Source organism: Sarcophilus harrisii, chromosome 3 (genome assembly GCF_902635505.1).
Source record: "Sarcophilus harrisii chromosome 3, mSarHar1.11, whole genome shotgun sequence".
NCBI lineage: Eukaryota > Metazoa > Chordata > Mammalia > Dasyuromorphia > Dasyuridae > Sarcophilus > Sarcophilus harrisii.
This window is the reverse complement of record NC_045428.1, coordinates 592,651,066-592,678,284: the sequence shown is the minus strand read 5'-3', so window position 1 is coordinate 592,678,284 and position 27,219 is coordinate 592,651,066. Positions and strand designations below refer to the sequence as shown.

The following is a 27,219-nucleotide window of genomic DNA, read 5'->3' as shown; positions in this document are numbered from 1 at the left end:
GGCTGACAGAAAACTATCCAAACTGGGGTGATCAACCCCATTCTACCCCCATACTCTCAGAGGTGTCCCTTGACCCAGGAGTGCCTATGGTGACATTTATAGTAATTTTGGGGCAGGGAAAGCCATTTTAAATACACTTTTGAGTAAACAGGCCAAAACAGTAGTTATTACGCTCTCTCCTTTTGTTGATAGATGCACAAATTATTAGATGGATGATTAATTGCCAGACACTGGGACCACAAATACGGTGCGCTTTACAAACATAAGCAAAAAGAATGCTTTCCTTGCCTTCAAGAAGCTTACATTCTTACCAAGAATGTCTGCATGTGAAAAGGGGGCTGTAATGTAGAGTAAAGGAGTAACCAGAGGGAAGCAAAGTGACAGAGTAAACGGGAATCATGATCACAGATACTTCCTCAAATCGGAATTCACTGAGACGTGGGAAGGGAGGTTCATAGCTACTATGAGAAGACAACCTGGGGACAAGATTTAGAAGGAATCCTGACAGTTGTGAGCTGGGCCTACATGTGGAGGTACCAGTTCCCTTATGATTGTTCTGGACTTCCTCCAGATCCGAGATGACCTCTTCCCTCTGATTAAATTCCCTTATGAATAGAGACTTGAGATTTGCTTCTGCATTGGTCTCAGCACAACCTAATAAGGGGATGAGGAATATAAAGATTTTTAAAGATATAAAAGATAACCTTTTGTTATTTCAGTCTTAACATATTTTGAGAAATGCCTATCTTTATTTCTACATATTTTCAAATAGGGAAGAGTCTGGAAAAGATTATTAGACTAGAAATCCTCTTATATCTTATTATTCTGAGAGAAATTTAAAAGATTTTAAAAATTGTTCCACGGTGGGCTATCTTTTTCTGTGAACTACTTTCAATTATGTTATTTTATCCAGAGTTTCCTTTCTCAAAGCTTAGAGAAATGGGAACATTTGTACATATATTATTCTTTTTCAGATTTGGAGCCTAGGATAAAGAGCACAGAGGAATCATCGAAAGAGAACATTCCAGAAGAAGAATCATTATATAGAGTGAAAATTGTGAAAGAAAACTGGAAGCCGTGCTGATCATTACTATTTTACTTCTGAATGCTGTGGAGTGAGTAAGAGCCAGGTAGTTAAGAGATGAAGAAGGAGAGGAAGGTGAGAAAAATGACCAAACACCAGAAGATTCAAAATGGAGACAAAATAAATGAACATAAGGAACATGAGAAAGCTGGTACTGAATCGTCACACCTTTCTGAAAATCAAAAGAATCATGCCAGTGAGAAGGCTTACAAATGTAATGAATGTGGCCTAACATTTACTCACAACTCAAGGTTTATTCAGCATCAGAGGATTCATACTGGAGACAAGCCTTATACATGTAAGGAATGTGGGAAAGTCTTCAATAAAAACTCAACCCTTATTAATCATCAGAGAATTCACACTGGAGAGAAGCCTTATAAATGTAAGGAGTGTGGGAAAGCCTTCACTCAAAACTCGATCCTCATCAAACACCAGAGAATTCACACAGGAGAGAAGCCTTACAAATGTGATGAGTGTGGGAAAGCCTTCATTGAGAGTTCTGCCCTTATTGTACATCAGATGACTCATACTGGAGAGAAGCCTTACACATGTAATGAATGTGGGAAAGCTTTCAGTCAGATGTCAAACTTTAAGGTACACCAAAAGATTCATGATGGAGAAAAACCTTATAAATGTAATAAGTGTGAGAAAGTCTTTGGTCAGAGCTCAACCCTTTTCAAACACCAGAGAATTCACACTGGAGAGAAGCCTTATAAATGTAACGAATGTGGGAAAGCCTTTAGTCGAAGGTCAAATCTGAAGGTACATCAGAAGATTCATACTGGAGAGAAGCCTTATAAATGTAATCAGTGTGAGAAAGCGTTCACCCTAAGTTCATCTCTTCTCAATCACCAGAGAATTCATACTGGAGAGAAGCCTTATAGATGTGACAAGTGTGGGAAAGCTTTCTTTAGGAGATCAAATCTTAATTTACATCAGAAGAACCATACAGGAGACAAACCTTATGGATGTACAAAATGCGGGAAAGCCTTTGCTCAGAAATCAACCCTTTTCAAGCATCACAAAATTCATACTGAAGAGAAACCTTTTAAATGTGATACATGTGGGAAAGCCTTCTTTGAGAGCTCAACCCTTATTAGTCATCAGATGATTCATACTGGAGAGAAGCCATATACATGTGATGAGTGTGGAAGAGCTTTCAGTAAGAAATCAGTCCTTGTTAATCATCAAAGAATTCATACTGGAGAGAAACCATATAAATGTAAAGAGTGTGGGAAAGCTTTCAGTCAGAGCTCAAATCTTAGTGTGCATAAGAAGATTCATACTGGAGAGAAGCCTCATAAATGTGATCAATGTGGGAAAGTCTTCACTCAAAGATCAACCCTTTTCAACCATCAGAAAATTCATAATGAAGAGAAGCCTTATAAATGTAATGTGTGTGGGAAAGCCTTTGTTCAGAGCTCAAACCTTAAGGTACATGAGAAGATTCATACTGGAGAGAAGCCTTATAAATGTAATCAGTGTGGGAAATCCTTTACTCAGAGTTCATCCTTTTTCAATCACCAGAGAATTCACACTGGAGAGAAGCCTTATAAATGCAATCAATGTGGGAAAGCCTTCCTTAGGAGATCAAATCTTAATGTACATAAGGAGAGTCATACTGGAGAGAAACCTTATAAATGCACTAAGTGTCGTAAAGCCTACACTCAAAAGTCAACTCTTTTCAGACACCAGAGAGTTCATACTGGAGAGAAGCCTTATACATGCAGTGACTGTGGGAAAGCGTTCTTTGATAGCTCAACCCTACTTGTACATCAGATGACTCATACTGGAGAGAAGCCATATACATGTAGTGAATGTGGGAAAGATTTCAGCACAAATTCAGTCCTTGTTAGTCACCAGAGAATTCATACTGGAGAGAAGCCTTACGCTTGTAATCAGTGTGGGAAAGCATTTAGTCGGAGCTCTAATCTTAATGTACATCAGAAGATTCATACTGGAGAGAAGCCTTATACGTGTAATGAGTGTGGGAAAGGCTTTATTCAGAGATCAAATCTCACTGTACATCAGAAGATCCATACTGGAGAGAGGTCTTATACATGTAATCAGTGTGGGGAAGCCTTCACTGAACAATCAGCTCTTTTCAGTCACCAGAGAACTCATGAAGAGAAACCTTATAAATGTAATCAGTGTGAGAGAACCTTTGCTAAGAAGTCAAATCTTGCGAAGCATCAGAAGACTCATACTGGAGAGAAACCATATAAATGTAGTCATTGTGAGAAAGCCTTCAGTGAGCACTCACACCTTTTCAAACATCAGATAATTCATAATGAAGAGAAGCCTTTTAAATGTAATGAGTGTGGGAAATGCTTCCTTCAAAGCTCTGACCTTGTGAAGCACCAGGCAAGTCACACTGAAGAGAAACCCTATAAATGTAATGAGTGTGGGAAATGCTTCCCTCAAAGCTCTGACCTTGTGAAGCATCAGACAAGTCACACTGAAGAGAAACCTTTTTTATGTAAGGAATGTGGGGAAGCCTTCAATGACGGATCATCTCTTGTTGAGCACCAGAGTTTTCATACAGATGGGTTACACAAGTAGTGGATGTGGAAATCCCTTCAGCAAAAACTTATCTTGTTATTTGGCAGAGAATTTTTACTGAAGAAAATCCTAGAATGTGGAAGTTGGATGGTCTGCCTCCAGTCAGACCCTCAGCTGGGTGAAGGGCTAACTTCTAGTCAACAGCAGGTCTCTGATCCCTATGGAAAGCCTCCCACGTGCTCCACCATTTCTGGAAGAACTTTTCCTTTCTTTTTCAGAGGGGAAATTTTGCTTTTTTTCTTTCTTTTCAAGTTAGTTGGTTATGCAACTTAAGTTTGTCTGCTTGTGTTGAGTTGAGGTGACTCCAGCACTGCCCAGCCCAAAGTCCAGAGCCATTTATGGGTCCTGAAACTGGCAGATCTTCCCACATCCACTCCAGGAGAGTCTCATCTTCAAGCTCTTGCTAACTGCAAGTCCTAGGGAGGCAGTGGAGGATGGCAGAAGGTCTTGGATTGGAGACAGAAGACTGGTTCTGTCCTGGCTCTGCCAGTGGTTAGCTGTATGTCCTTGGCCAGTCACTTCCACCCAGCTTCTTCATCTACAGCCTGAAGACATGGGATTAGCCTGGACTATTTCTGATGTTCCTTCTAGCTCTGAAAACTCCTGCCTTTCCTTGTTATACAGGTGAGGGCACTGAAGTCCTGGGAGAGGCAAGGGCTGCCCCAGGGTCTCCCAGGAAGTCAGGAGAGAACTAGACTCCCTGTCAGCCCAGGTCTCACCTTCCCATCTCTCCAAATGTCCAGTTCTAAGCAGAACTGATGCTCAGGAGGTCTCTGTGATTACTCAGGCCTTAACACTAATTCAAACCCCAGAGGAGAAAATTCACAAAAAATACTAGAACTCTTAACTTCCTCCTTAAATCTTGTCCCTACTCTGGACCCAATCCTTCCCCATGCAGAGGTCCAGGCTCATCTTACCCTTCTCTCCTCCCCAGAATCCATCTGGTGGAGCTTCAGCTTAGTTATGTATATTCAGGTGTCCCTGAGAAAGAAAAGTCCATCAGTCTACCTGGAGAAAGAAGGCGGCCCAGGGGAGACACAGGAAGGTTCTCTTAATCGTAGTGCTTCCCTTCTATTGATTTCCTTCCAGTTTTCCTTCCTATATCTTTTCTGTGCATTGTTTGCATTGTGATGATACACTTTTCCTTTTCTTTTATTCAGTTTTTATTCTGCCATTATCTCTGAAACATTTGATCAAATAAAGCTTTTTTCCTTTTAATGTTGACTTTACCTGGATAAAACCTGACTCAGTGAATGATAGGAGCTGGAAGGGAGTTGGAGCTTACCAAGACAATTTAGCTGGAAGAATTCCCGACCCCTGACCCTTTGCTTATCTTGGTGACATGTAAATCCCTTCCTCTCAGTTAACCCATTGTGACTGACTTCTTTAGGATGTATCCCTGTAGTTTTATAAATATAGGATTTTGCAAACTTGGTGTTTAAATCTGTAACTTTGTGTGTTCACTAATTTGTTTTAACATAGTTTGTTCAATCTTACTTGAAAAAAGTGTGAGAAAATGCTTTGAGTAGGCCTGAGTGACCTTTATGAATTGAAAGGCCATAAAAATTGTAATAGGTTAAACAATTATTTCCCTGACTCTGACAGTAATTTTCTCTGTAAAGCCTTTGCAGAAGTTCTAGTCTCGGTACAGTTATTTTTCTATTACCTGAACCTGTGCTTAAGTGAAATAAAACTAGGTTTTTACATCTATGATATCTGTGTGGTGGTAGATTTATTTAGCAGTAGTCATCCTCCCCTGAACTTGGAAGTTACATGAGGTCCCTGACCTCAAGGAGCTTATAATCTAACAGGCAAAAACACAAAAGGAAGCTGGAAACCTTCCATCTGGGGGATCCACCAGGGCTTACCTGGTGCCAAAGCAGCACTGTTCCCTCATTCTGATGAAAAGCGGAGTTATTGAAACGTTCCAAGCCCAAGCCCTCTTTGTGGGTTTTTGTTGTGGTGGCTGTTGAGGTGTTTCGGTCATGTTCAACTCATTGTGACCCCATTTGGGGTTTTCTCAGCAAAGATACTGGCATGATTTGCTGTTTCCTTCCCCAGCCCTTTTTACAGCTGAGGAAACTGAGGCAGATGGCAAAGTGACTTGCTCAGAGTTTCACAGTTAGTGTCAGGCTGAATGATGATGAGCCTTCCTGTTGTAAGCTCTGTGCCCTGTGCACTTCACCACCAGCTGATGGTTGTCACAGACTCAGAGTTGGGGATGACCTTGTCATCTGCCCCAAACCTTCATTTTTATAGCTCGAGGAGCCTTTAGGCCACATATGTTAAGTCATAGGAGACTGGGCTCTGAACTCATGTCTCTCGAGATGGAAGAGAATGTTCACTCTGCCCATTGTACCACAGCCTCCCTCCGGGGAGCGGAGGAGTCTCCTGTCAGTGGTCAGAGACTCAACAGGCCACAGCTGGGCTCTGGACCTGATCTTCTGCCCTCTCCTGAGTGACAAAGTCCAGCCGCCTCTCTCTAGGAAATTCAAAATCACCAAGAATGTTGAAGATCCAGGGCAGAGCACAGAGCTGCTGATGGGGTGGAAACTCCCTGTGACATTGGCCCTGACCGTGAAAGGACAAGGTCCTTTCTGACTCTGTTGTGCTCCCGGTGGGACAAAGAAGGGATTGTTTATCCCACAGTCCCCTGCTACAGAAGGAAAGGCGCCTCTTATAGGTGTCCAGTCTGACTCCCTCATCGTGCAAGGGGGAGAAACAGCTGACAGCAAATGAGAGGCGCTGCCCAAGCTTCCAGCCCTGGCTTCTAAGAGCCCCTGACAAAGCTCATGGGGACAAAACCATCAGCTAGAACACCTCCCTCATGATGGAGGGCAGAATAAGCACCAGGGGAGTGAGTTGAATTACCAAACATCACACAGCTCAATATGTAAAGGTGGATCTTTGCTTCTGAGGTTCTGGAGGAGAATTGCTGACCTTTGTTTCTCCTGAGCAGTAGTTAAATGCCCAGCATTTGGGGACTAATCCTCACAAGCTGGGAATTCTAAAATGATTCTTGGAGGATTAAAGATCTTAACTCTTAGCGATCTGTGTCTCCTTTCTCCCTATTTGCCCTTAACCTTCCTTCCAACTTTTTGTCATTAGCCCCAGAAGTGCCATTTTTCAGGCGTCTTGCAGATTTTTACCATGAATGCAAGAAAAGGTTCCTCACCATTAGAACAGCTTCCCAAAGGAGGCCCCACCGAAGATTTTGGTTCGAAAGTTGGGCAGTGACCCGCTGAGGATCCACAAAAGGCATCTGATCAGAGATGATTTGGGTTTGGATGCCTCGGGTGACCTGTTCACTCTGTGAGCTCTTTCCTGATTTCTAAAAGCAGGCTCATTTTTAATATCAACAGCAGCTTCCTGGGGGTCCTGCTCTTACATATGCCTGGGATTTGGCTCCCCTGGATCATGGAAAATATGGAGCCTAGAATTATAGGACCCTCCCCTTCCCTATGTCACTTCGGGACAAAGTCTTGGAGCCTTTGAGCCTGGCATGTCCTCTTCTCAGCAATGCTGCAAGATTATCCTGATGTCCCAGTCTACTCGCATCCCTGATAGGATTTTTAAAAACCATTTCCGGGGAATTTCTTGGGGGTAGTCCTCTTTTGCCTCTGGACAAAGAACTGTGGGAGCCACAGTTGTCCTTGTTGGGTTTGGACATCCTGGGGAGCTGCTGCTTGATTTATATGTAGGGAAATGGGCTTTTCTTGTCACCTCCTGAGCTGATAATTTGTGGAATTCTGTAGTGACTCTTTCACTATAGTTTCTCATTAACATGTACAATTTTAATCATTGTTCAGTCGTTTAATCATTGATTTTGACAGTTTTGCTGCATTAGGTAAATAAGAGCTAGGTGGTCTGCTTCCATCTGGCAGCCATCTGGGCCAGAAATCAGTTTTCACATTGAATGGGTATGGGGAGTGACTTCCAGTCAGTCGCAGTCCCTCGTCCCACAAGCTCCAGCAACTTTCTTTTGTTAGGGAGGTGGCAGCCAGGTGGATAGTGGCTAGAGCTCTGGGCATGGAAGATTCGGCCTCAGACAATTATTAGCTTTGTGATCCTGAGCAAGTCACTTAACCATGTTTGCTTCAGTTTCTTATCTTTAAAATGAGCTGGAGGAGGAAAACGGCAGACTTCTCCAGGATCTGTGCTAAAAAAAAATCCAAAATGGGGTCACCACAACTCAGACATGACTCAAAACAGCCCAACAACAAATTAGTACCCGATGGCCCAGAATGGAAGGTCCCCTTTCTGTCAGAGACAGGATGACGGCGAAGAGCCAGCCCCTCTGCCCCGGGGCCCAATATGAGGCTGCCATACTTCAAGCAAGACAAATATCTCATAATAGACTACAGACATTATTGACCTTATTTCAGAGATGAAGAAATGATGTAAAGACTCAGTCACGTACTAGAAAATGTCAGAGGCACAGTCTGAAACCAGATCTCCCAGATCCCTAATACTTGACTAACTGAATAGAAATTGGTCTGCAGATTGTAATACAAGTCTTCTGGAAACCGGGTGTTTTGCAGTTACTAATGAGGAATGACTCCAATGGTTAAACAAGTCTAAGGAAATTAAAAGGCTGCCCTAGAACTCCAAGAGAAAGAGATCCTGCTTCCCATGTGTAGTCCCAATCCCCTTGCAGATCTTTGTAGATTATGCATCCCCTTCATCCTGCGGCTCCATTTCTGAGCTTCTTTGACCCACCATTTTGAGAAGGAAGGTCCCTGTGTACTTGAGAATTGAATACTTAGGGAAGTGTCCGGGCTATGAACACAGCAGGCTTTAAATAAATTGATGCAATAGAAAAGCCGAAACCTAGACCTTCCCAGGGTTGTGAAACTGAAACCCCTATAAGACACCTGAGCTTTTAGCTGTCTTGGAAAATTCAGCTGAGCACCCCAAGATTGCAGACGGTCATGGTGAGTAATTTTCAGGGAAAATTGTGTTTTTGTTATTGAATTCCTCTACCTCGGGTTCTAGTGTGAGTCTGGGCTGGGACCCTTTGGAGAGCAAGAGCTCATAGCTGCTACTCTGGGCTCTGCATACTGTAGCTACTTAATTCTGCTTGTGAAATGTCATGGAAAGCTTTGGAAACCAATGGCTTGAAGCACAGACAAAACTGAAGCTGGGAATTCCAGATCTCCGTCCGACAGGGGGACATGAACTCAGCCTGTGCTCACTGGAAAGGCCAATTTCCTTCTGAGATCTTCGGTTCTCTCTTTTTTCTGAGGGTCCTCTTTTTTATTCACTCCCATCCCACAAGCCCTGCTGTAGCCCAACACAAGGCTTCTTCTGATGTCTTTAGGTTTCCGTGTCTTGTCTGGATTCCTGTAGTTATAACCTTCAAGGTCTAGGAAATTTAGGCCCCTCCTGCTTTCAAAGGGAAGATGCCAGAGGTTTCCTTTAGGATCTCCAACACCCTAAGGATAATGTCATCATTTCTCTTTCAGATCTGTTTATCAGGACTTCCTTCCATTCCTTTCTGTATCTAACAGATTTTAATTTTTGTGGCTGTATTTTTATTCCTTTCCATTCTCAAAAATTTCTCAGTTTCTATTGTGTTTCTTACAAACTTTCCTTCTGTTCATCTTGTACTGATGATAATAATAATAATAGCACCTGCTTCCCAGAATTGTTGTGAAGATCACATGAAATAATGATGATAATAATAGCATCTACTTCCCAGAGTTGTGAAGGTCCCATGAAATAATCTGTATGATACAGGTGTTATCTGTGTAATTGTGAGACATTTGTATGCCACTTCCTGATGGGGTTTGTCACACTCTGGGTAGATAAACTTCAGGGTACCTGTCAAAAGTCCATGCTGGCTATTCATGCAAGGACCTTGAAAATTCTCACAGTTATGCAAAAGAATGTCCTAGAGTGGATAGAGCACCATGCTGACTTCTTCCACTCATAATAATTGCAAGTCAAAATCACCTAACCCATGAACCCCTAACACGAAAAAAAAAAAACCTACCTTATCACTCAGTTTTCTCTAATTATAGCTTTCACTTCATCAGAACTCATTATATTTTATATTCTATTTGAAACCACCCTGAAGTCAGGAGGACCTGAGTTCAAACCTGCTCTCAGACACTTAGCACTTACTAGCTGTGTGATCCTGGCCAAGTCACTTAACCCCAATTGCCTCAGGGTAAAGAAAAAACAACTAAATTCTGTGACTGCTTCTATCTGAATAGCCTTCTGTCATCGATCAATAAATATTTATAAGGTGCCTAATATGCATGAGGCGCTCTGGCAATACTGGGAATATAAAAAGAGTAAATATAGTCTCTGCAGTAAGGGATCTTATAATCTAATGGGGAAAATGACATGCAAAGTAATACTAAACAAGCTACTGGATAAATAGGAATAACAGAGAGAGCAATAGAGTTAAGAACAAATGGGAACTGCTTTTTCTAAAAGATGGGATTTTTCATTGGGATGTAAAGGAAGTCTGTACTAAGGAGGAGGAACACCATTCCAGGTTCAGGGGACCAGCAGGAGACAATGCTCGGAGTCTTGTTCACGGAACAGTAAGGAGGTTTGTGTCATTGGATCAAAGAGGATGTGGAAGGGAGTAAGACTAGAAAAATTAGGAGGCCAGGTGATGAAGGGCTTTGAATGCCAAGCAGGGTATTCTTCATTTGCTCCTGGAGGCAATAGGAAGCCTCTGGGATTTGTTAACTATGGTAATTGTATAAATGTATCTATGTTTTAGGACAATCACTTAAAAGACTGAATGGAGAATCTAGACAGGAGTAGGGGGAGACTAGAGGCAAGACAGGGCTTCCTGCAGGCTACAGTATTAATCCAAGGGATGAGATGAGGGCCAGGACTGGGCAGTGTCCTACGGGGATGTAATTGAGAGAGGTTGAGAACTTGAGAACTCCTTGGACATGGAGGTGGGAGAGAGTGAGATGTCCAGGATGGTGACTGGGTTGTGAACCTGAGGTCCTGGGAAAGTAGAAGACGGAGGGGAGGTTTAGGGGCAACATCCTGAGTGTCAGATGCGTATTGGACATCCAGTTCCACATATCTGAAGTGTAGTTGGAGATGCAAGATTGGAGGTGGGCTGAGAGGCAAGGGCTGAAAAAGCAGATTTGAGAGACCTATGGAGAAGAGAGCATTGAGGAGGACAGAAGTCCTAGAGAATGAAGATGGAGAAAAGGCCATTGAACTGGACCACTTGCCGATCACTTTGGAGAAAGCATTGTCAGCAGAATGATGTGTTCAGAAGCTGAATTGTCAGGTTAAGAGAGAGAGGAATGAAAACTATTCTAGATGGTCTTTTGGAGGAGGTTAGCTAGAGGTTTTTGGAAGAGGAGCATGGATGGAAGGGTCGAGTGAGGGTGTTTTTTTCAGGACATGTTGATAGTAGAAAATGAGCTAGTAGAGAGGGAGAGATTGAAAATAAATTTAAAAATAGGGATGACAGAGGGGAAAATCTTCTGGAGGAGATGGAATAGAATAGGATCACTTGAACAAGTTGGAGAGTTAGGCTTGATAAGGAGTAAGGCTGCTTTATTGTGTAAGATGAATGAAAGAGAATGGCAAAAGGCCTTTGAGTGATAGGCAATAAGGAAAAGGGGAAAATAAAGAGTTAATAGCAAATGGCCTCGGTTTTTGTTTTGGTAACATGAGTCAATGGTATTAATTGAAAAAAATAAAGTTTGAGGAGGAATGAAAATGTGCAGAAGATCTTCTGTGGACACGACTGATGAGTTGATAAGGGAGGTGTAATAAGACTGAAGTTGGTATACAATTGTGTAGACCCAATCAGAATTGTTATATAATGTTTCTCTGTTCAGCAGCCTGTGCTGGAGTGATGAAAGTGCTGAATGACAAGTGATCCTAAGTTGAAGCTTGTCCGGGGGGAATCAGCAATAGAATAGATGGAAAGTCCAGAGAAGGGGATAGTTTAGAGTTTAATTGGTTCCCCAAAAAGTCAAGACAAGGGAGAAAAGGAAGGAAAAAATATACCATATAATATGGTGTAGATTGCTTAGGAGAGAACTGAGGGGTTGCAGCTGAAGAGGAGCCTCATGTAGGAGAAGACAGAGGGAAAGGAGGGAGGTCAATAGATTGCAGTCAGATAATGGAATTTTCAGAATTCTCGAACAGATGTGGTACGTTTGTGGGTGATGGCGAGAGTAAAGCTAGAATCGCCTTTGTGTGTGGCCGAGGTGATGGACAGGCGTCACTCACAGGATGTATGTAGGCTGAGGAATTGAAGGTATCTGAAGGAAGAACTAGTGTGTTGAAGTTTCTTAGTATGAGGTCTGTAATTGAGGAGGATAGAAAAGTTATAAACCAGATAGCAAACTCATTGAATAAGGAAGGTGAATGACCTGAGGCTCTGTAGATAACAGCTACCAATGTGAATAAGATGAATCTCAAAGGAAGAGGGGGACTAAGAAATGGGGGAACGGGGAGAAATGGAAAGGGGATATTCCAACCCTGTCTCCATCTCCCCCCCCTCTGCCAGTGAGCCAAAGAGAATGCATGAAGGGTCAGGAATTGTCCTTCGTTCTCAAAGACACCAAAATGACACCTGTGTTGGGGTCAAGGTGTGGTATCCAACTGTGACTGATCGGAGCTCGGAATCCTGCCACGTGAGCTCAGAACTCTGCCACAGGTTGGGCACAAACAGTCCACACAAACACTTAAAAGTAAAGTTGCAAAAGACCCCAGTTTCCAGCAATTTTATCTTGGCAGGTGAGCTTCAGAATCTTCCTAAGATAATTCAAATGAAAAAAATTAACTTCCCGGCACAGCACTGGTATACCTCAAGTTGTCAAGATAATGAGATAACACAACAGCTCTGTGGCCCCTGTTTGATAAGCAGCCTAATACTGCTTCTCCCCTACATTTTCCTCTGGAGCCTCCCAAGCACTTGGCTCACTCTGGCAATGTAATCACCAGTCTCCTTATTTCTGTGTACATCCCTGAAAATCATACTGCCAAGGTAAGTGAACCCAGCCGTGATCGTCACATGTAGCCCACAGTTCCACCATGGTGTGATGCCAGCTGCTGGAGAGCCGGCATTTTCTTGGTGGTGTCAGACCCTAGTTAGCACAAGCCGCAGAGCCTCGATCCATGTGTGTCACATCTTAGCCCTGAGTACACAGTCCTCTGTGAGCCAAAAAAAAACCAAAAAACAAAAAACAAAAAACCTGCCAGTCCTCCTTTTGTTTCAGTCTTGGCTTGTAGCCTTTTCAAGTTAAGTAATTTACTCTGAACTCGATGATGTTGCCCCTGTTGAGGGCCTCTGACAACACTGCTGAAAACATCATGCTAAAAAACATGGGAGCAAGCTTCATTGGTGATGGGGAAAGCACAACATTATACAGAACCGGGGCAAGAAGGTCATCCTAAAGTTGTTGTCTGATCCTGATGGACCAAAATTTGACATAATTTTCTACAAGGAGAATGAGTGAAAGTACAGCTAATTCTGGAAAAAAGGGCCAGGGAGACTGGTATTAGGAAGAAGCCAGATTTCATTAAGAGTTAGCTGGTAGATGGAAGGACTGATAAAGGAAAAGATTTAAGAGGAAGGGAAGTTTGTTCCCAATAGGACAGGTATCCCAAAGGGCACAATGAAAGGGACAGTTGGAGTTAGTATGAGACTTTGCAGTTTAAAGATTGAGGGGATAAAAATGAGAAATTAGGCGGTAAAGGTAAGGGATGGGATTTAGATGATGATCCAGAGGGGTTTACAGATGATGATAATCCCAGATCACAAGATGTCCAAGATATGACCAGTTGAGAACATCCATTATTGAAGGGAGAGTTCCACTCCTGAACCCTCAAAAGGTAAATAGTAGGAAATGGGAATCCTAGGATTGAAGAGAGAGTTGTTCTTCTTTGCATCAAAGGTCCTTCACATCCCAATGGATTGGTAGCAAAATATAACAATTGCCTAGTACTGGATGGAAGTGAGGGCTTTGTGCTTCTATTTCTGTGGTTGTCCATCTAGCTTTACTTTTTGCTGTTGTTTCTGTACTAAAAGTATGCCTTAATTTCTTTCTTTCCCCCCTTTTTTATTTTTAAAGCTTTTTAACTTCAAAACTTATGCATGGGTAATTTTTCAACATTGACCCTTGCACAGCTTGTGTTTCGGATTTTCTACTCCTTTTTTCCATCTCCTCTCCTAGATGGCAAGCAATCCAATATATGTTATACATGTTAAAAATATGTTAAATCTAATATGTGTAAACATATTTATGCAATTCCCTTGCTCACAAGAAAAATCAGATCAAAAAGGAAAGAAAATGAGTAAGAAAACAAAAGGCAAGCGAACAACAACAAAAAGAGTGAGAATGTTGTGTTCCACACCCAGTTCCCACAGTTCCTCTCTGGGAATACTGGCTCTCTTCATCACTGAACAATTGGAACAATTTCTGTCTTGACTTATTTCTGTTTCTTTTTGTAGATTAAAAAAAAGTCCCCTTTCTCTAACCTGATTTCTTCCCTGACTGCCTTCTGTACTAAAAGAATCCTTCAATTTCTCCAGCCATGGTTCTCTCTGATGGTCTTTCTATTCCCTTCTGGATCCAAAAAGAATGTTCCAATTCTAATGTCTTTTTTATCTTCAGATCTTTCTGTTCCTGTCCTTATTTAAAAGAATGCTTCAATATTTATGACAGAGTTTTAATCTGGCTTTGCTCCTTTTTTTTTCTGTATCTAAAATCAAAACCCAATTTCAATGTCTGCATATCTATCTAGCCTTCCTTTTGTTCCCTTCTGTGTCTAGAAGAATGCTTCAAAATAGATGGCTGAGTTTTTGTCTGCATCTCCTTCAGTTTCCTTCTGTATATAAGCAAATGTCTCAATTTCTATGACTTTATTTTCCGAAGTTCCTTCTGTTCATTTCTGTACCTAAAAAGTCTCTTCAATTTCCTGAGCAGTTTGTCCTTCTGGACTTTTTTCAAGCTCTTTTATTCCTAAGGGGGAAAAATCTTCACTGACCCACTCCTCCTTTCCTTTGCTGTGTGACATTTTTGCCCAGGGGCTCCCTGGGAAGGTGGTAGGGCCCTCCTCAGGAAGTTGGGTAAAGGCATATCTACAGGGAACCTGGGAAAATGGCTAAGACCTAGATGACAATCAGATCTAAAAGGGCAGCACCTGCTGAGCAGTTCCACAGGAGCTCATAGACAGCAAGGGTTCCCTGGGGCTGCAAGCTGCCCAGGAGTCAGCAGTGAGAAATAATGGGCACAGAAGCTCTGGGTACCTTGACCTACCTCCAGCTTCCAGATTAGGTCAGCCACAGCAGCCAGGTGCTCTGCCCTTGTCAGACCAGCTGGTGGGCAGCTCTGGACCCTGTGCAGAAGGGGACACTGATAAAGTGGAGTGTCCAGAAGAGGGCGGCCCAGACTGGATGGCCTCAATTCGTCCTGTGAGGGCTGTCTGAAGGACTCAAGGATTTGGGGCTTGGAGAAAAGGCTGGTGGGGAAGAAAGAGTTGCCTCCCCAATTGGGCAGGGCCAGTTTTGGCTTCTGTGCCGGGTTTGGCTGTGGAAGACCGACAGGAGCAGCGGCCGGAGCTTGCAAGGGGGCAAATGGAGGGCTGCTTCAGGATGAACTTCCCCACTTGATACTGGTCTGGAAGGGGAAGGAGCTGCCGGGGAAGGTGGTGGGTCCCTCGGGAGGTTTGTTTAGTGGTTACATGATGGCTTCTGGGTGGTGAGAATGGAGGTTCATTTCTGGCCATCCTTGTGATGTAGAGGGCTTTCTGAACCCTCTCCCCTGGTACTTGAGTTCTTTCTCCAGTGCAACTCTTCTCCAAGGGGAGTAGAGGCTTATTAATAATTAATAATTAATAGTCTGTGTTGCTAAGCTCTGCATCTTTGGATTGTCAGCAGAGACATGATCTGCTCTTGGGCCCTTTTTTGGTGACTTCATTCTCACCACTCTTCAAGAGTGACAGCTCTGGGCTGGCCATCAGGAAGGTCACACTTGAAATCCAGCCCCATTTAGCTGTGGGATTCTGGGCAGCTGACTTACACTTTATGTTCTGTCTGCTGTGGTTTCCTCAACTGTCCATGGAAAAAATAACATCCCGGTGCTGTGAGGATAAAAGGAGACAATGTCAGCACAGGGCTTACAGTGTCTGGCACATAGGGGTGCTTCCTAAATGCTTTTTCTGTTCTCTTGGCCGCCCCCTCTTTTACTGAATCTTCATTGGTGTGATGATCAGGAGTGTCCCACAGGCTTTTGTCTTGAGTTTTTTTTCCTTTTCTCTCTATATTCCTTCTCTGGGTACCCCTGGAGATAACTTGTCCACTAAAAATATTGAGCATTTTTTGATTCAGTACCCTGCTCTATCAATAAACACCCAAGTTATTGGAATGTCTGTTCAGCAAAAGTGAATGAAATGAGAGCCCCTAGGAGAGAATGGTTGTGAGAAATGTTCCATTCTGTGTATCACTTTGGCCCTTACTCCCATTCTTCTGTCTCTTTTGTGCCCTAAAGTTCAATAATTGATTATGAATAGATATTACTAGAAAGAAAGCATTTTTGTATACAAAAAGTGCCAAATAAGTGACATGACCTACCCTGTAACCCCAGGCAATTAATACCTTAAACTCTACAAAATTATTTCTGTTCTTCATCTGTAAAATAGGGATATCTTTCCCATAATAGCCTTGTCACAAGATTTTCACATGATCAAATAAATAACTTAATACTTTTCAGTATTAAATAAACTTAAATAAACATTTTCAGAGTGGGAGAGAGGAGGGAGGAACAGGAAGAGAGTACCCCATGTCCAACAAGTCTGCCATGACAAACAATTTCTAAATTGAATATTGCACAACATCAGTGCAAATTCTACCTGACAGAGAGCTATCTGAACTGGCCTGCTCTAGCCCATCCACTACCCAAGAATATTTATGGGAACATTTGCTGTAATCTTAGAAAAAAAAAAGAATGTTAAAATACATTTTGGGGTCTACATGCTAAAACAACGGTCACTATCATATCCTCCATTTATTGACAGATTCACAAAGCAGTTATTAAGTAATACAAACATAAGCAGAAAGAAATCATTCCTGGCCTTGAAGAAGCTTATGTTCTCATGAAGAAAGTTAACATTATAAAAAGAGTATGCAATATAGAAGGGGAAGTAACAAAGTAAAGTAACAAAGGAGAATCATGACCTAGACCAAGTTTGAAGAGATGATGGTTAGTATGTGGGGGATGTTTAGTTTGCTAGGCCCCTTTCCCAAATTAACTGATCAGAGGCATCTTTAGGTACAAAGAGAAAACATTATTTAGTCCCTGCAGGGAGAGGCCCAGACACACCTGGGAGCCATCCCCGCCGCCACCATATGCTCCTGAACCCAGTTAGCGGGAAGTACTGCCTATGAAATGGGAGAGCAGATCAGTGGAATAGATTAAGTACAAATTACATTATATTAAAGGCCCATGATAATCTAGCATGTGATAGACCCAAAGATCCAAGATTTTGGAACAAAAACTTAATTTTTGACAAAAACTGCTGATGAAGTTGGAAAACAGTATGGCAGAAATGGATATAGAACAAAAGCTCATACTGTATACCACAATAACGTCAAAATGGGCACATGATTTACACATAAAGGATGAGTGTAAGGAAATTAAGAAAGCATAGAACAGTTTTTGTGAGATTTATGGATAAGGGGAAAAATTAGGAAAAAGAATATAGAGCATTACAAAATGTAAAGTAGATATTCTGATTATATAAGAGTAAAACATTCTTGCTCAAAACCACTGCAGACAAAGTGCATCGTTGGTGTCGTGAACTGATCTAACCATTCTGGAGGACAATTTGGAACTATGCCTAAAGGGTTATAAAACAATGCATACCCTCTGATTTATCAAAACACTCCTAGATCTATATCTCAAAGACATTTTTTAAAAGGGCAAAGGATTTATTTGTACAAAAATATTTATTACAGCTCTTTTTGTGGTGGCTAAAAATTGAAAATCGATGAGATGCCCATCAATTGGGAATGGCTAAACAAGCTGTGGTATATATTTATAATGGAATATGATTGTGCTATAAGAAAGGACAAACAGGATGATTATAGAAAAAAACTGGACTTACATGAACTGATATATAGGGAAGTGAACAGAACCAAGAAATTATTGAATACAGTAACAGTAATGTAGTTCAGTGAAGAACTGTGAATAACTTAGCTATTCTCAACAATACAAAGATCTAAGACAATCCCAAAGGACTAATGATGAAGCATATACCATTCGCCTCAAGAGAAAGAACTGGTATTGATTGAATATAAAATGAAGCATGCTAATTTTCACTTTCATTTTTTTCTTTTTTCCAAATCTTGTACAAAAATGACTAATATGGAAATATGCTTCACCTAATTGCACATGTATGACTCTCATGTGATTACTTGTCACCTCAGAAAGGGGGAGAGGAGGGAGGAAGGGGTAAAAGTTGGAATTCAAAACTTTAAATAAAAATGTTTAGAAAAATTGAAAAATACATCAGGCATTGCAAAGGTTTTCAAGCAGGAAAAAAAAGTCTCTAATCCTACATGCTTTCAAATAAGGAAAAGTCTGGAAAGGATTATTTGATCAGGAAAAATGTTATTTCTCATTATTTCTAGAGAAACTAAAAGGGCATTAAAACTAATTCCACAATGGGCTACCTCTCTCTGGGGACCATTTTCAGTTGTATTACTTCATCCCTCGTTTCTCAGAAATGGGGACATTTATACCTTATATTACTGTTTTTCAGATTTGGAGTCTAGGCTAAAGAGCACAGAGGGATCTTTGAAAGAAACCATTCCAGGAGAAGAGTCATCCCATAGAGAGAAAATTGGAAGCAGTGCTGATCATTTCTGCTAGACTTGTAGGTAAAGAGGCAGGAGATGAAGCAGGAGAGGGATGTGAGAAAATTGGCAAAAATCCAGAAGATTCAAAATGGAGGCAAAATAAATGAACAGAAGGAACATGGCAAAGCTTTCACTAAATCTTCAAATATTTCTGAACACCAAAAAATCCGTGCTGTTGAAAAGGCTTATAAATGTAATGAATGTGGGAAAGTCTTTGGTCAGAGCTCAACTCTTTTCAGACATGAGAGAATTCACACTGGAGAGAAGCCTTATAAATGTAATGAGTGTGGGAAAGCCTTCAGTCGAAAATCAAATCTTAAGGTACATGAGATGATTCATACCGGAGAGAAGCCTTATAAATGTGATCAATGTGAGAAAGCCTTCACCCTAAGTTCATCTCTTCTCAATCACCAGAGAATTCACACTGGAGAGAAGCCTTATAGATGTGACAAGTGTGGGAAAGCTTTCTTTAGGAGATCAAATCTTAATTTACATCAGAAGAACCATACAGGAGACAAACCTTATGAATGTACAAAATGTGGGAAAGCCTTTGCTCAGAAGTCAACCCTTTTCAAGCATCACAAAATTCATACTGAAGAGAAACCTTTTAAATGTAATACTTGTGGGAAAGCCTTTTATGAAAGCTCAACTCTTATTAGTCATCAAATGACTCATACTGGAGAGAAGCCATATACATGTGATGAGTGTGGGAAAGCCTTTAGTAAAAAGTCAGTCCTTGTCAATCATCATAGAATTCATACCGGAGAGAAACCTTATAAATGTAATGAGTGTGGAAAAACCTTTGTTCAGAGTTCAAATCTTATTGTACATCAGAAGATTCATACTGGAGAAAAGGCTTATAAATGTGATCAATGTGGGAAAGTCTTCACTCAAAAATCAACCCTTTTCAACCACCAGAAAATTCATAATGAAGAGAAGCCTTATAAATGTAATGTGTGTGGGAAAGCCTTTGTTCAGAGCTCAAACCTTAAGGTACATGAGAAGATTCATACTGGAGAGAAGCCTTATAAATGTAATCAATGTGGAAAAGCTTTCACCCAGAGTTCATCTTTTTTTAATCACCAGAAAACTCACACTGGAGAGAAGCCTTACAAATGCAATCAATGTGGGAAAGCCTTCCTTAGGAGGTCAAACCTTAATGTACATCAGGAGAGTCATACTGGAGAGAAACCTTATAAATGTACTAAATGTAATAAAGCCTACACTCAAAAGTCAACCCTTTTCAGACACCAGAGAGTTCATACTGGAGAGAAGCCTTATACATGCAGTGACTGTGGGAAAGCTTTCATTGATAGCTCAACCCTTCTTGTACATCAGATGACCCATACTGGAGAGAAGCCATATACATGTAGTAAATGTGGGAAAGATTTCAGCACAAATTCAGTCCTTGTTAGTCACCAGAGAATTCATACCGGAGAGAAGCCTTACGCTTGTAATCAGTGTGGGAAAGCATTTAGTCGGAGCTCTAATCTTAATGTACATCAGAAGATTCATACTGGAGAGAAGCCTTATACGTGTAATGAGTGTGGAAAAGGCTTTATTCAGAGATCAAATCTCACTGTACATCAGAAAATCCATACTGGAGAGAGGTCTTATACATGTAATCAGTGTGGGGAAGCTTTCACTGAACAATCAGCTCTTCTCAGTCACCAGAGAACTCATGAAGAGAAACCTTATAAATGTAATCAGTGTGGGAAAAGTTTTGTTGAGAAGTTAAATCTTAATGAGCATCAGAAGACTCATAATGAAGACAAACCATATAAATGTAGTCATTGTGAGAAAGCTTTCAGTGAGCACTCACACCTTTTCAAACACCAGAGAATTCATACTGAAAAGAAACCTTTTAAATGTAATGAGTGTGGGAAATGCTTCCTTCAAAGCTCTGACCTTGTGAAGCACCAGGCAAGTCACACTGAAGAGAAACCATTTTTGTGTAAGGAGTATGGGAAATCCTTCCTTCAAAACTCCTACTTTGTGAAGCACCAGGCAAGTCACACTGAAGAGAAACCTTATAAATGTAATGAGTGTGGGAAATCCTTCCCTCAAAGCTCTGACCTTGTGAAGCACCAGGCAAGTCACACTGAAGAAAAACCTTTTTTATTTAAGGAGTGTGGGCAATCCTTCCTTCAAAGCTCTGACCTTGTGAAGCATCAGACAAGTCACACTGAAGAGAAACCCTATAAATGTAATGAGTGTGAGAAATCCTTTGTTCAAAGCTCTGATCTTGTGAAGCACCAGGCAAGTCACACAGAAGAAAAACCTTTTTTATGTAAGGAGTGTGGGGAAGCCTTCAATGACGGATCATCTCTTGTTGAGCACCAGAGTTTTCATACAGATGGGTTACACAAGTAGTGGATGTGGAAATCCCTTCGGCAAAAACTTATCTTGTTATTTGGCAGAGAATTTTTACTAGAATGTGGGAGCTGGATGGTCTGCCTCTAGTTAGACCCTCAGCTGGGTGAAGGTTGACTTCTAGTCAACAGCAGGTCTCTGATCCCTGTGGAAAGCCTCCCATATGCTACACCATTTCTGGAGGAACTTTTCCTTCCTTTTTCAGAGGGGAAATTTTGCTTTTTTTCTTTCTTTTCAACTTAGTTGGTTATGCAACTTAAGTTTGTCTGCCTGTGTTGAGTTGAGGTGACTCCAGCACTGCCCAGCCCAAAGTCCAGAGCTAGTTATGGGTCCTGAAACTGGCAGATCTCCCCACACCCACTGCAGGAGAGTCTCATCTTCAAGCTCCTGCTAACTGCAAGTCCTAGGGAGGTAGAAGGTCCTGGACCTGGAGACAGAAGACTGGTTCTGCCCTGGCTCTACAAGTGGTTAGCTGTATATCCTTGGCCAGTCCCTTCCACTCAGCTTCTTCATCTACAGCCTGAAGACATGGGATTGGCCTGGACTATTTCTGATGTTCCTTCTAGCTCTGAAAACTCTTCCTTGTTATACAGGTGAGGGTACTGAAGCCCTGGGAGAGGCAAGGGCTGCCCCAGGGTCTCCCAGGAAGTCAGGAGAGAACTAGACTCCCTGTCAGCCCAGGTCTCACCTTCCCATCTCTCCAAATGTCCAGTTCTAAGCAGAACTGATGCTCAGGAGGTCTCTGTGATTACCTAGGCCTTCTATTTTCTGACTCTAACGCTAATTCAAATCCCAGAGGAGAAAATTCACAAAAAAATACTAGAACTCTCAACTTCCTCCTTAATCTTGTCCCTACATATTTAACATGTATAGGACTGCTTGCCATCTTGAGGAGGGGGTGGAGGGAGGGAGGGGAAAAGTCGGAACAGAAGTGAGTGCAAAGGATAATGTTGTAAAAAATTACCTAGGTATGGGTTCTATCAATAAAAAGTTAAAGTTATTTTTTAAAAATTAAAAAAAATAAATCTTGTCCCTACTCTGGACCCAACCCTTCCCAAGGGACCCAAACCTGTAGGGATGTAGTGTTTTGCAAACCTGGTATTTAAATCAGTAGTTTTGTGTGTTTACTAATTTGTTTTAGTTTGTTCATCCTTAAATTAAGAAAGCATGAGAAAATTAATGTTTTACTAGAGCCTTGGATGACCTAAGAGGCTCTAAAAATTTTAATAGGTTATGATATTATTTTCCATCCATAACAGTAATTTTCTCCATAAAGATTTTGCCAAAATTTCAAGCTTGGTTCAGAGTTATTTTTTAGTACCTGAACCTATGCTTAAATGTAATAAAATAGACATACAGGAAATCCAGAGCCTTTGCCCAAGGCCAGGCAGCTTCCACCTCTGACTTCTTAGAAACCCCTGACAAAGCTCATGGAAGTAAAATCTGGGAAGGAGTTCAGAGGCCTTCTGTAGTGCCTTTCATGAACCAAGCACTGTGCTCAATGCTTTATAAAGCATTTAGCTGATGGGGAAGCCACATTTTATTCATTAGCTAGAACACCTCCCTCATTTTATGGAGGGGGAAGCTGAGCACCAGGGGGATGAATTGAGTTGCCAAACATTATGCAGTTAAATAAGTGAGGCAGGGTCTTTTCTTTCTGGGTTTCTGGAGGGGCCTTCTAATTCTGAGAATTGATAACCATTGAAGTTTCTCCTGAGCAGTAGTTAAATGCCCCAACATCTTTGGGAGAGAGCAGCATAGCTGGTTGTAGCCCAACTCCCCTTCAGTTAGCCCAAAGCCAAGAATCATTGAGATCTGTTTTCACACTGTGCCTCTGAAATTCACTAGTTTGAGCCTCAGTTTTCTCACCTCTAAAACGGATTCTAGGATTCCTATTGTATCACTTTACAGGAACGTTGGCAGATCCAATTAATGTGGCTCATCACATCTATGGGCCAGCTGATCTGCTGACTCTAGGAGCTGGGGGTGAGGGCGATAGTAGCATTTTTTCCTCATCCTCTACCTCTTCTGAAGGAATACTTTATTTTGGGTTCATTCTTTCCTACTTGAAGTCATGTAGTGGGAAGCAAAAGTGGCACAGGCTTCCTAAAGGGCTGGGTTATTACATCAGCTTCAAGCCCCATGGATTGGTCCTTTTATTCTGTTCCCAGATTAAGTTTCCTCGTTGCCTAAATTCAAAAGGGGAAAAGATGGTGGTGGAATTTTGACCTAGGTCTGGCTCAGCATAAGGCTCGTCTTGTCTTCCCTCCTATTGGTAGTTCGGTGGCCAATGGGAAGCTCTGGAGGTTCAGGGGAACTCAAGTACAGGCTTCTTGCTGGTAATCGGATTCCATTTAGGGGCAGCGCAGCACGGTGGATCAGGCCTGGAGTCCGGGAGACTCGCATAGTCCAGTCCCCCCACCATGTGACTTGGATGTCCCTGGGGAGGTCCCTTAACACATCTTTGTCCCAGTTTGCTCACCTGTTAGGGGAGGGGCCATAAGGATAGCGCCCAACTCCTAAGTCATTGTGAAGATCAGAGAAGATAGCATTTGTCCAGCATATAGTGCAGTGCTTGGCTCCTAGAAGGCACTGCATAACTCCTGTTCAGCAGCCATCGGCCTGTGCTGGACACTGGGAGTGAGGCCCTCTTATCTTCTAGGGTTGGAGTTGCACGGCTGCTTTTTGCTTCTGCTCTTGTTCCCAACTCAGCCTACAGCCTACAACCTGGAGTCGGTGACCAGCGCTCACTGTGGGCCCTGCCCATAAGTTCAGGTCCTCGGCATGACCCGTAATGCCTCAGAAGGGCCATCGCTTCCAGGGACTTTTGTTCTTACATTATGTCCTGCTCATCCTGGGTCTGGGATCTCTGGCCCCGGACTCTACCTTTCCTCGCTTTGAAATGCAGTGAGATCCTGTCCAGACCGTCCCCAGGGTTCACAAGCTCTGTCTTCCTTTGTTGAGCTAGACTGAAAACAGGAGAAGGGCAAAATTTTTGGGACGCAGAGGATGGAAGATCCAGAGTCAAATTCCATCTCAGACATTTCATGAGCACATCACTGGCTCTTTCATCTTCGTTTCTTCATCTTGTATGTATCCCACAAAGGTCTGTTGTGAGCAACAAGGATGATGCTGTCCGCAAAGGGTGAATCTTAATATTCTCTCTAAATGTCACTATCAACCTGAAGAGGGGAAGGCAGCTTGGAAAAGACGATCAAGGGAAATGGTCCTCCTGGATAGAAAAACAATTGTCTCAAAGGCCATTCTCAAGGCAGGACAGGCAGAGGGCCTGTTTCTGTGCACTTCGAAGTCCCAACTCCTTCAGCTTTAGGTAGAAGTCATGGTTCAGAGAGTTCCACAATTCCACAGCAGTGATAAGTCCTGCTGGGTGCAAGACTCAGGTTTGAGATCAGCTGCTTCAACCAATTTTTAACTTTATCTCTGGTTAAACTTGAGTGTAAATGAATTCAATAATATAAAGAAAATTGTCATAAATGGCAAGCATAATAATTTCAGAAAAACTGGGAAGTCTTCTGTGAACTGATGCAAAGTGACATGAGTAGAATCAAAAGAATATCTACATAGGAATACTGATATTGTAATGATAATCGATTGTGAAAGACTTAGCTATGCTAATCAAGACAATGATACAATACAATTCCAGAAGATTCAAGATGAAAAATGGTATCTATATCCAGAGGAAAAAACTGAATGCAGATCAAAGCATGCTACTTTTCACTTTATTTTTTTTCTTTTTTGATCTATGTCTTTTGCAACATGAGGAATCTGGAAATGTTTTGCATGATCACATATGTATAACCTATATCAAATTGCTCATTTGTCTCAGGAAGAAGACTTGGGAGGGAGGGGGAGAATTTAGAAATCTAAATTTTATGCCTATATGTGTAACTAGGGAAAAAATAAAACATTATTTTAAAAGTATTTAAAGAAAGCTGTCATAAGAAATTATAAGCACAATGGTTTCAGGAAAGCCTGGGAAGTTTTAAATGAACTGATGCAAAGTGAAATGAACAGAACCGGGAAAACACTGTATACAACAACTGCAACATTGTGTGATAACTAACTATAAATGACTTAACAATTCTCAGTAGTACAGTGATCCAAGATAAATACAAAGGAGTCATAATGAAAATTTCTACCTACTTCCTGAGAGAGAAATGATGAACCCTGAATATAGATTAAAGCAGACTTATCACTTTATTTTTTCTGGGATTTTGTGTACTTTTTCTTTTGCAATATGACTAATATGGAAATATTTTGCATGACTTCACATGTATAATTGATATTTTGCTTGACTTCTCAAGGAGTGAGAGATAGGAGAGGTAGAATTTGGAACTCAAATTTTTAAAAAATGTTAAACATAAAAATGTAATTGGAAAATATTTAGTAAAATAAATAAAATATACATTAAAGGGGAAAAAAAGAAGAATGTTGTCTTGTGTTAGATATTAGCCATTCTCCATGGGGTTATCAGCTGCTTCAACATCAGGTCTTTATTTTCCCTGACTTAAAGGCTCAACAATGTCTAGTTGACAAGTACCAGCTGTCTCTGAATTATAACCAACTTTTGGTTGCTTATAACCAACCCAACCCAAGATTCTTCCAGATATCCAAGTTCTAGGCATCTTTGTTTTGAATTCCCATTCCCCAACAATAAGACACAGTTACTCAGATACTGAACCCACAGATGGAAGGGCTCATTCGCAGAAATTGGGAGTTTCTTTGTCTAATTCCAAAAAAGGTGGGGAGAGGGAGGTAAGGACTTCAACCTTGAGGGATCCTTTCTCCCTCTTTATCCTCAACCTCCCTTCCAATTTTTTGTCATTGGCCCCAGAAGTGGCATTTTTTCAGGAAAGGGTATTGAAAGAAGCACAAACATGCTGATTTCACCACAAAGGACAAGCACGGTAAAAGATAGGAGACCTGAGGTTGAAGGAAGGGTGCTCTTCTTTACAAACTAGTTTGTTCACACCCCAGTTGGGAGACTGGGCTGGTAGCAGGACATAGCAATAGCCTTGTACTGGATGGAAGTGGAGGCTTTGTAAAGCCTCTATGTGCATGGTTGTCCATCTAGTCTGACTTTCTGCTGTTCCTTCTGTAACCAAAAGTACACCTCAAATTCTATAGCAGTATTTCTATCTTGACTTATTTCTGTTTCTGTAGATGAAAAAAAAAGTCTCCTTTCTATGGTCCTATTTCTTCCCTAACTTCCTTCTGTACTCAAAGAATCCTTTCATTTCTCCAGCCATTTTTTCCGTCTGGACTTTTTTCAGTTCCCTTCTAGATCTAAAAAGAATGTTCCGATTTCTTTATTCTTTTTTTGGCAAGGCATTTTGGGTTAAGTGACTTGCCTATGATCACAAGCTTCTTTAAGTATTAAGTGTCTGAAGGGTATTTAAAGGCAGGTCCTCCTGACTCCAGGGCTGGTGCTCCATATCTACTCAGCCATCTAGCTGCCCCAATGAGTTTCAATGGCTCTTTTTTTATTTTCAAATCCTTCTGCTCCTGTCCTCACCTAAAAGAATGCTTCCATTTCTAGGTTTTAATCTGGATTTACTTTTTTTCCTTCTATACCTAAAAAGTTACTTCAATTTTCTGAGCAGTTTGTCTTTCTGGACTTTTTTCAGAGCTCTTTATAACTAAGAGAGAAAAAATCTTCACTGACCCACTCCTCCTTTCCTTTGCAGTTTTTTTTTGCCCAGGGGCTCCCTGGGAAGGTGCTAGGGCCCTCCTCAAGAAGTTGAGTAAAGGCATATCTACAGAGAACCTGGGAGAATGGCTAAGACCTAGATGACAATCAGATCTAAAAAGGGCAGCACCCGCTGGGCAGTTCCACAGGAGCTCATAGACAGCAAGGGTTCCCTGGGGCTGCAAGCTGCCCAGGAGTCAGCAGTGTGAAATAAGGGGCACAGAAGCTTTGGGCATCTTGACCTGCCTCCAGAAGGGCCCAGTTTCCAGATTAGGTCAGCCACAGCAGCCAGGTGCTCTGCCCTTGTCAGTCCAGCTGGTGGGCAGCTCTGGGCCCTGTGCAGAAAAGGACACTGATAAAGTGGAGTGTCCAGAAGAGGGCGGCCCAGACTGGATGGCCTCGACTCATCTGTGAGGGCTGTCTGAAGGACTCAAGGATTTGGGGCTTGGAGAAAAGGCTGGTGGGGAAGGAAGAGCTGCCTCCCCAATTGGGCAGGGCTAGTTTTGCTTCTGTGCCGTGTTTGGCTGTGGAAGACCAACAGGAGCAGCAGCCGGAGCTTGCAAGGGGACAAATGGAGGGCTGCTTCAGGATGAACTTTCCCACCTGCTACTGGTCTGGAAGGGGAAGGGG

At 41.8% G+C, this 27,219-nt stretch overlaps 2 protein-coding genes and 1 pseudogene across 2 annotated transcripts in view; all 3 read left to right on the top strand.

The window, feature by feature from the left end:
- Positions 1–3,182, top strand: part of LOC100928802 — a 56,923-nt pseudogene extending 53,741 nt beyond the window's left edge.
- The window catches only part of LOC100928542 (zinc finger protein 260-like), a 75,537-nt gene extending 53,740 nt beyond the window's left edge, over positions 1–21,797 (top strand). Inside the window, exon 2 of the mRNA XM_031963846.1 lies at positions 18,410–21,797. Coding sequence (XP_031819706.1) covers positions 18,543–20,879 — 2,337 coding nt within the window. The 5' untranslated portion in view covers positions 18,410–18,542 and the 3' untranslated portion in view covers positions 20,880–21,797. The remainder of the gene's footprint in view (positions 1–18,409) is intronic.
- LOC100928027 (zinc finger protein 501-like) overlaps positions 1–27,219 on the top strand; it is a 120,323-nt gene that overhangs the window by 19,633 nt on the left and 73,471 nt on the right. The window lies entirely within an intron of this gene.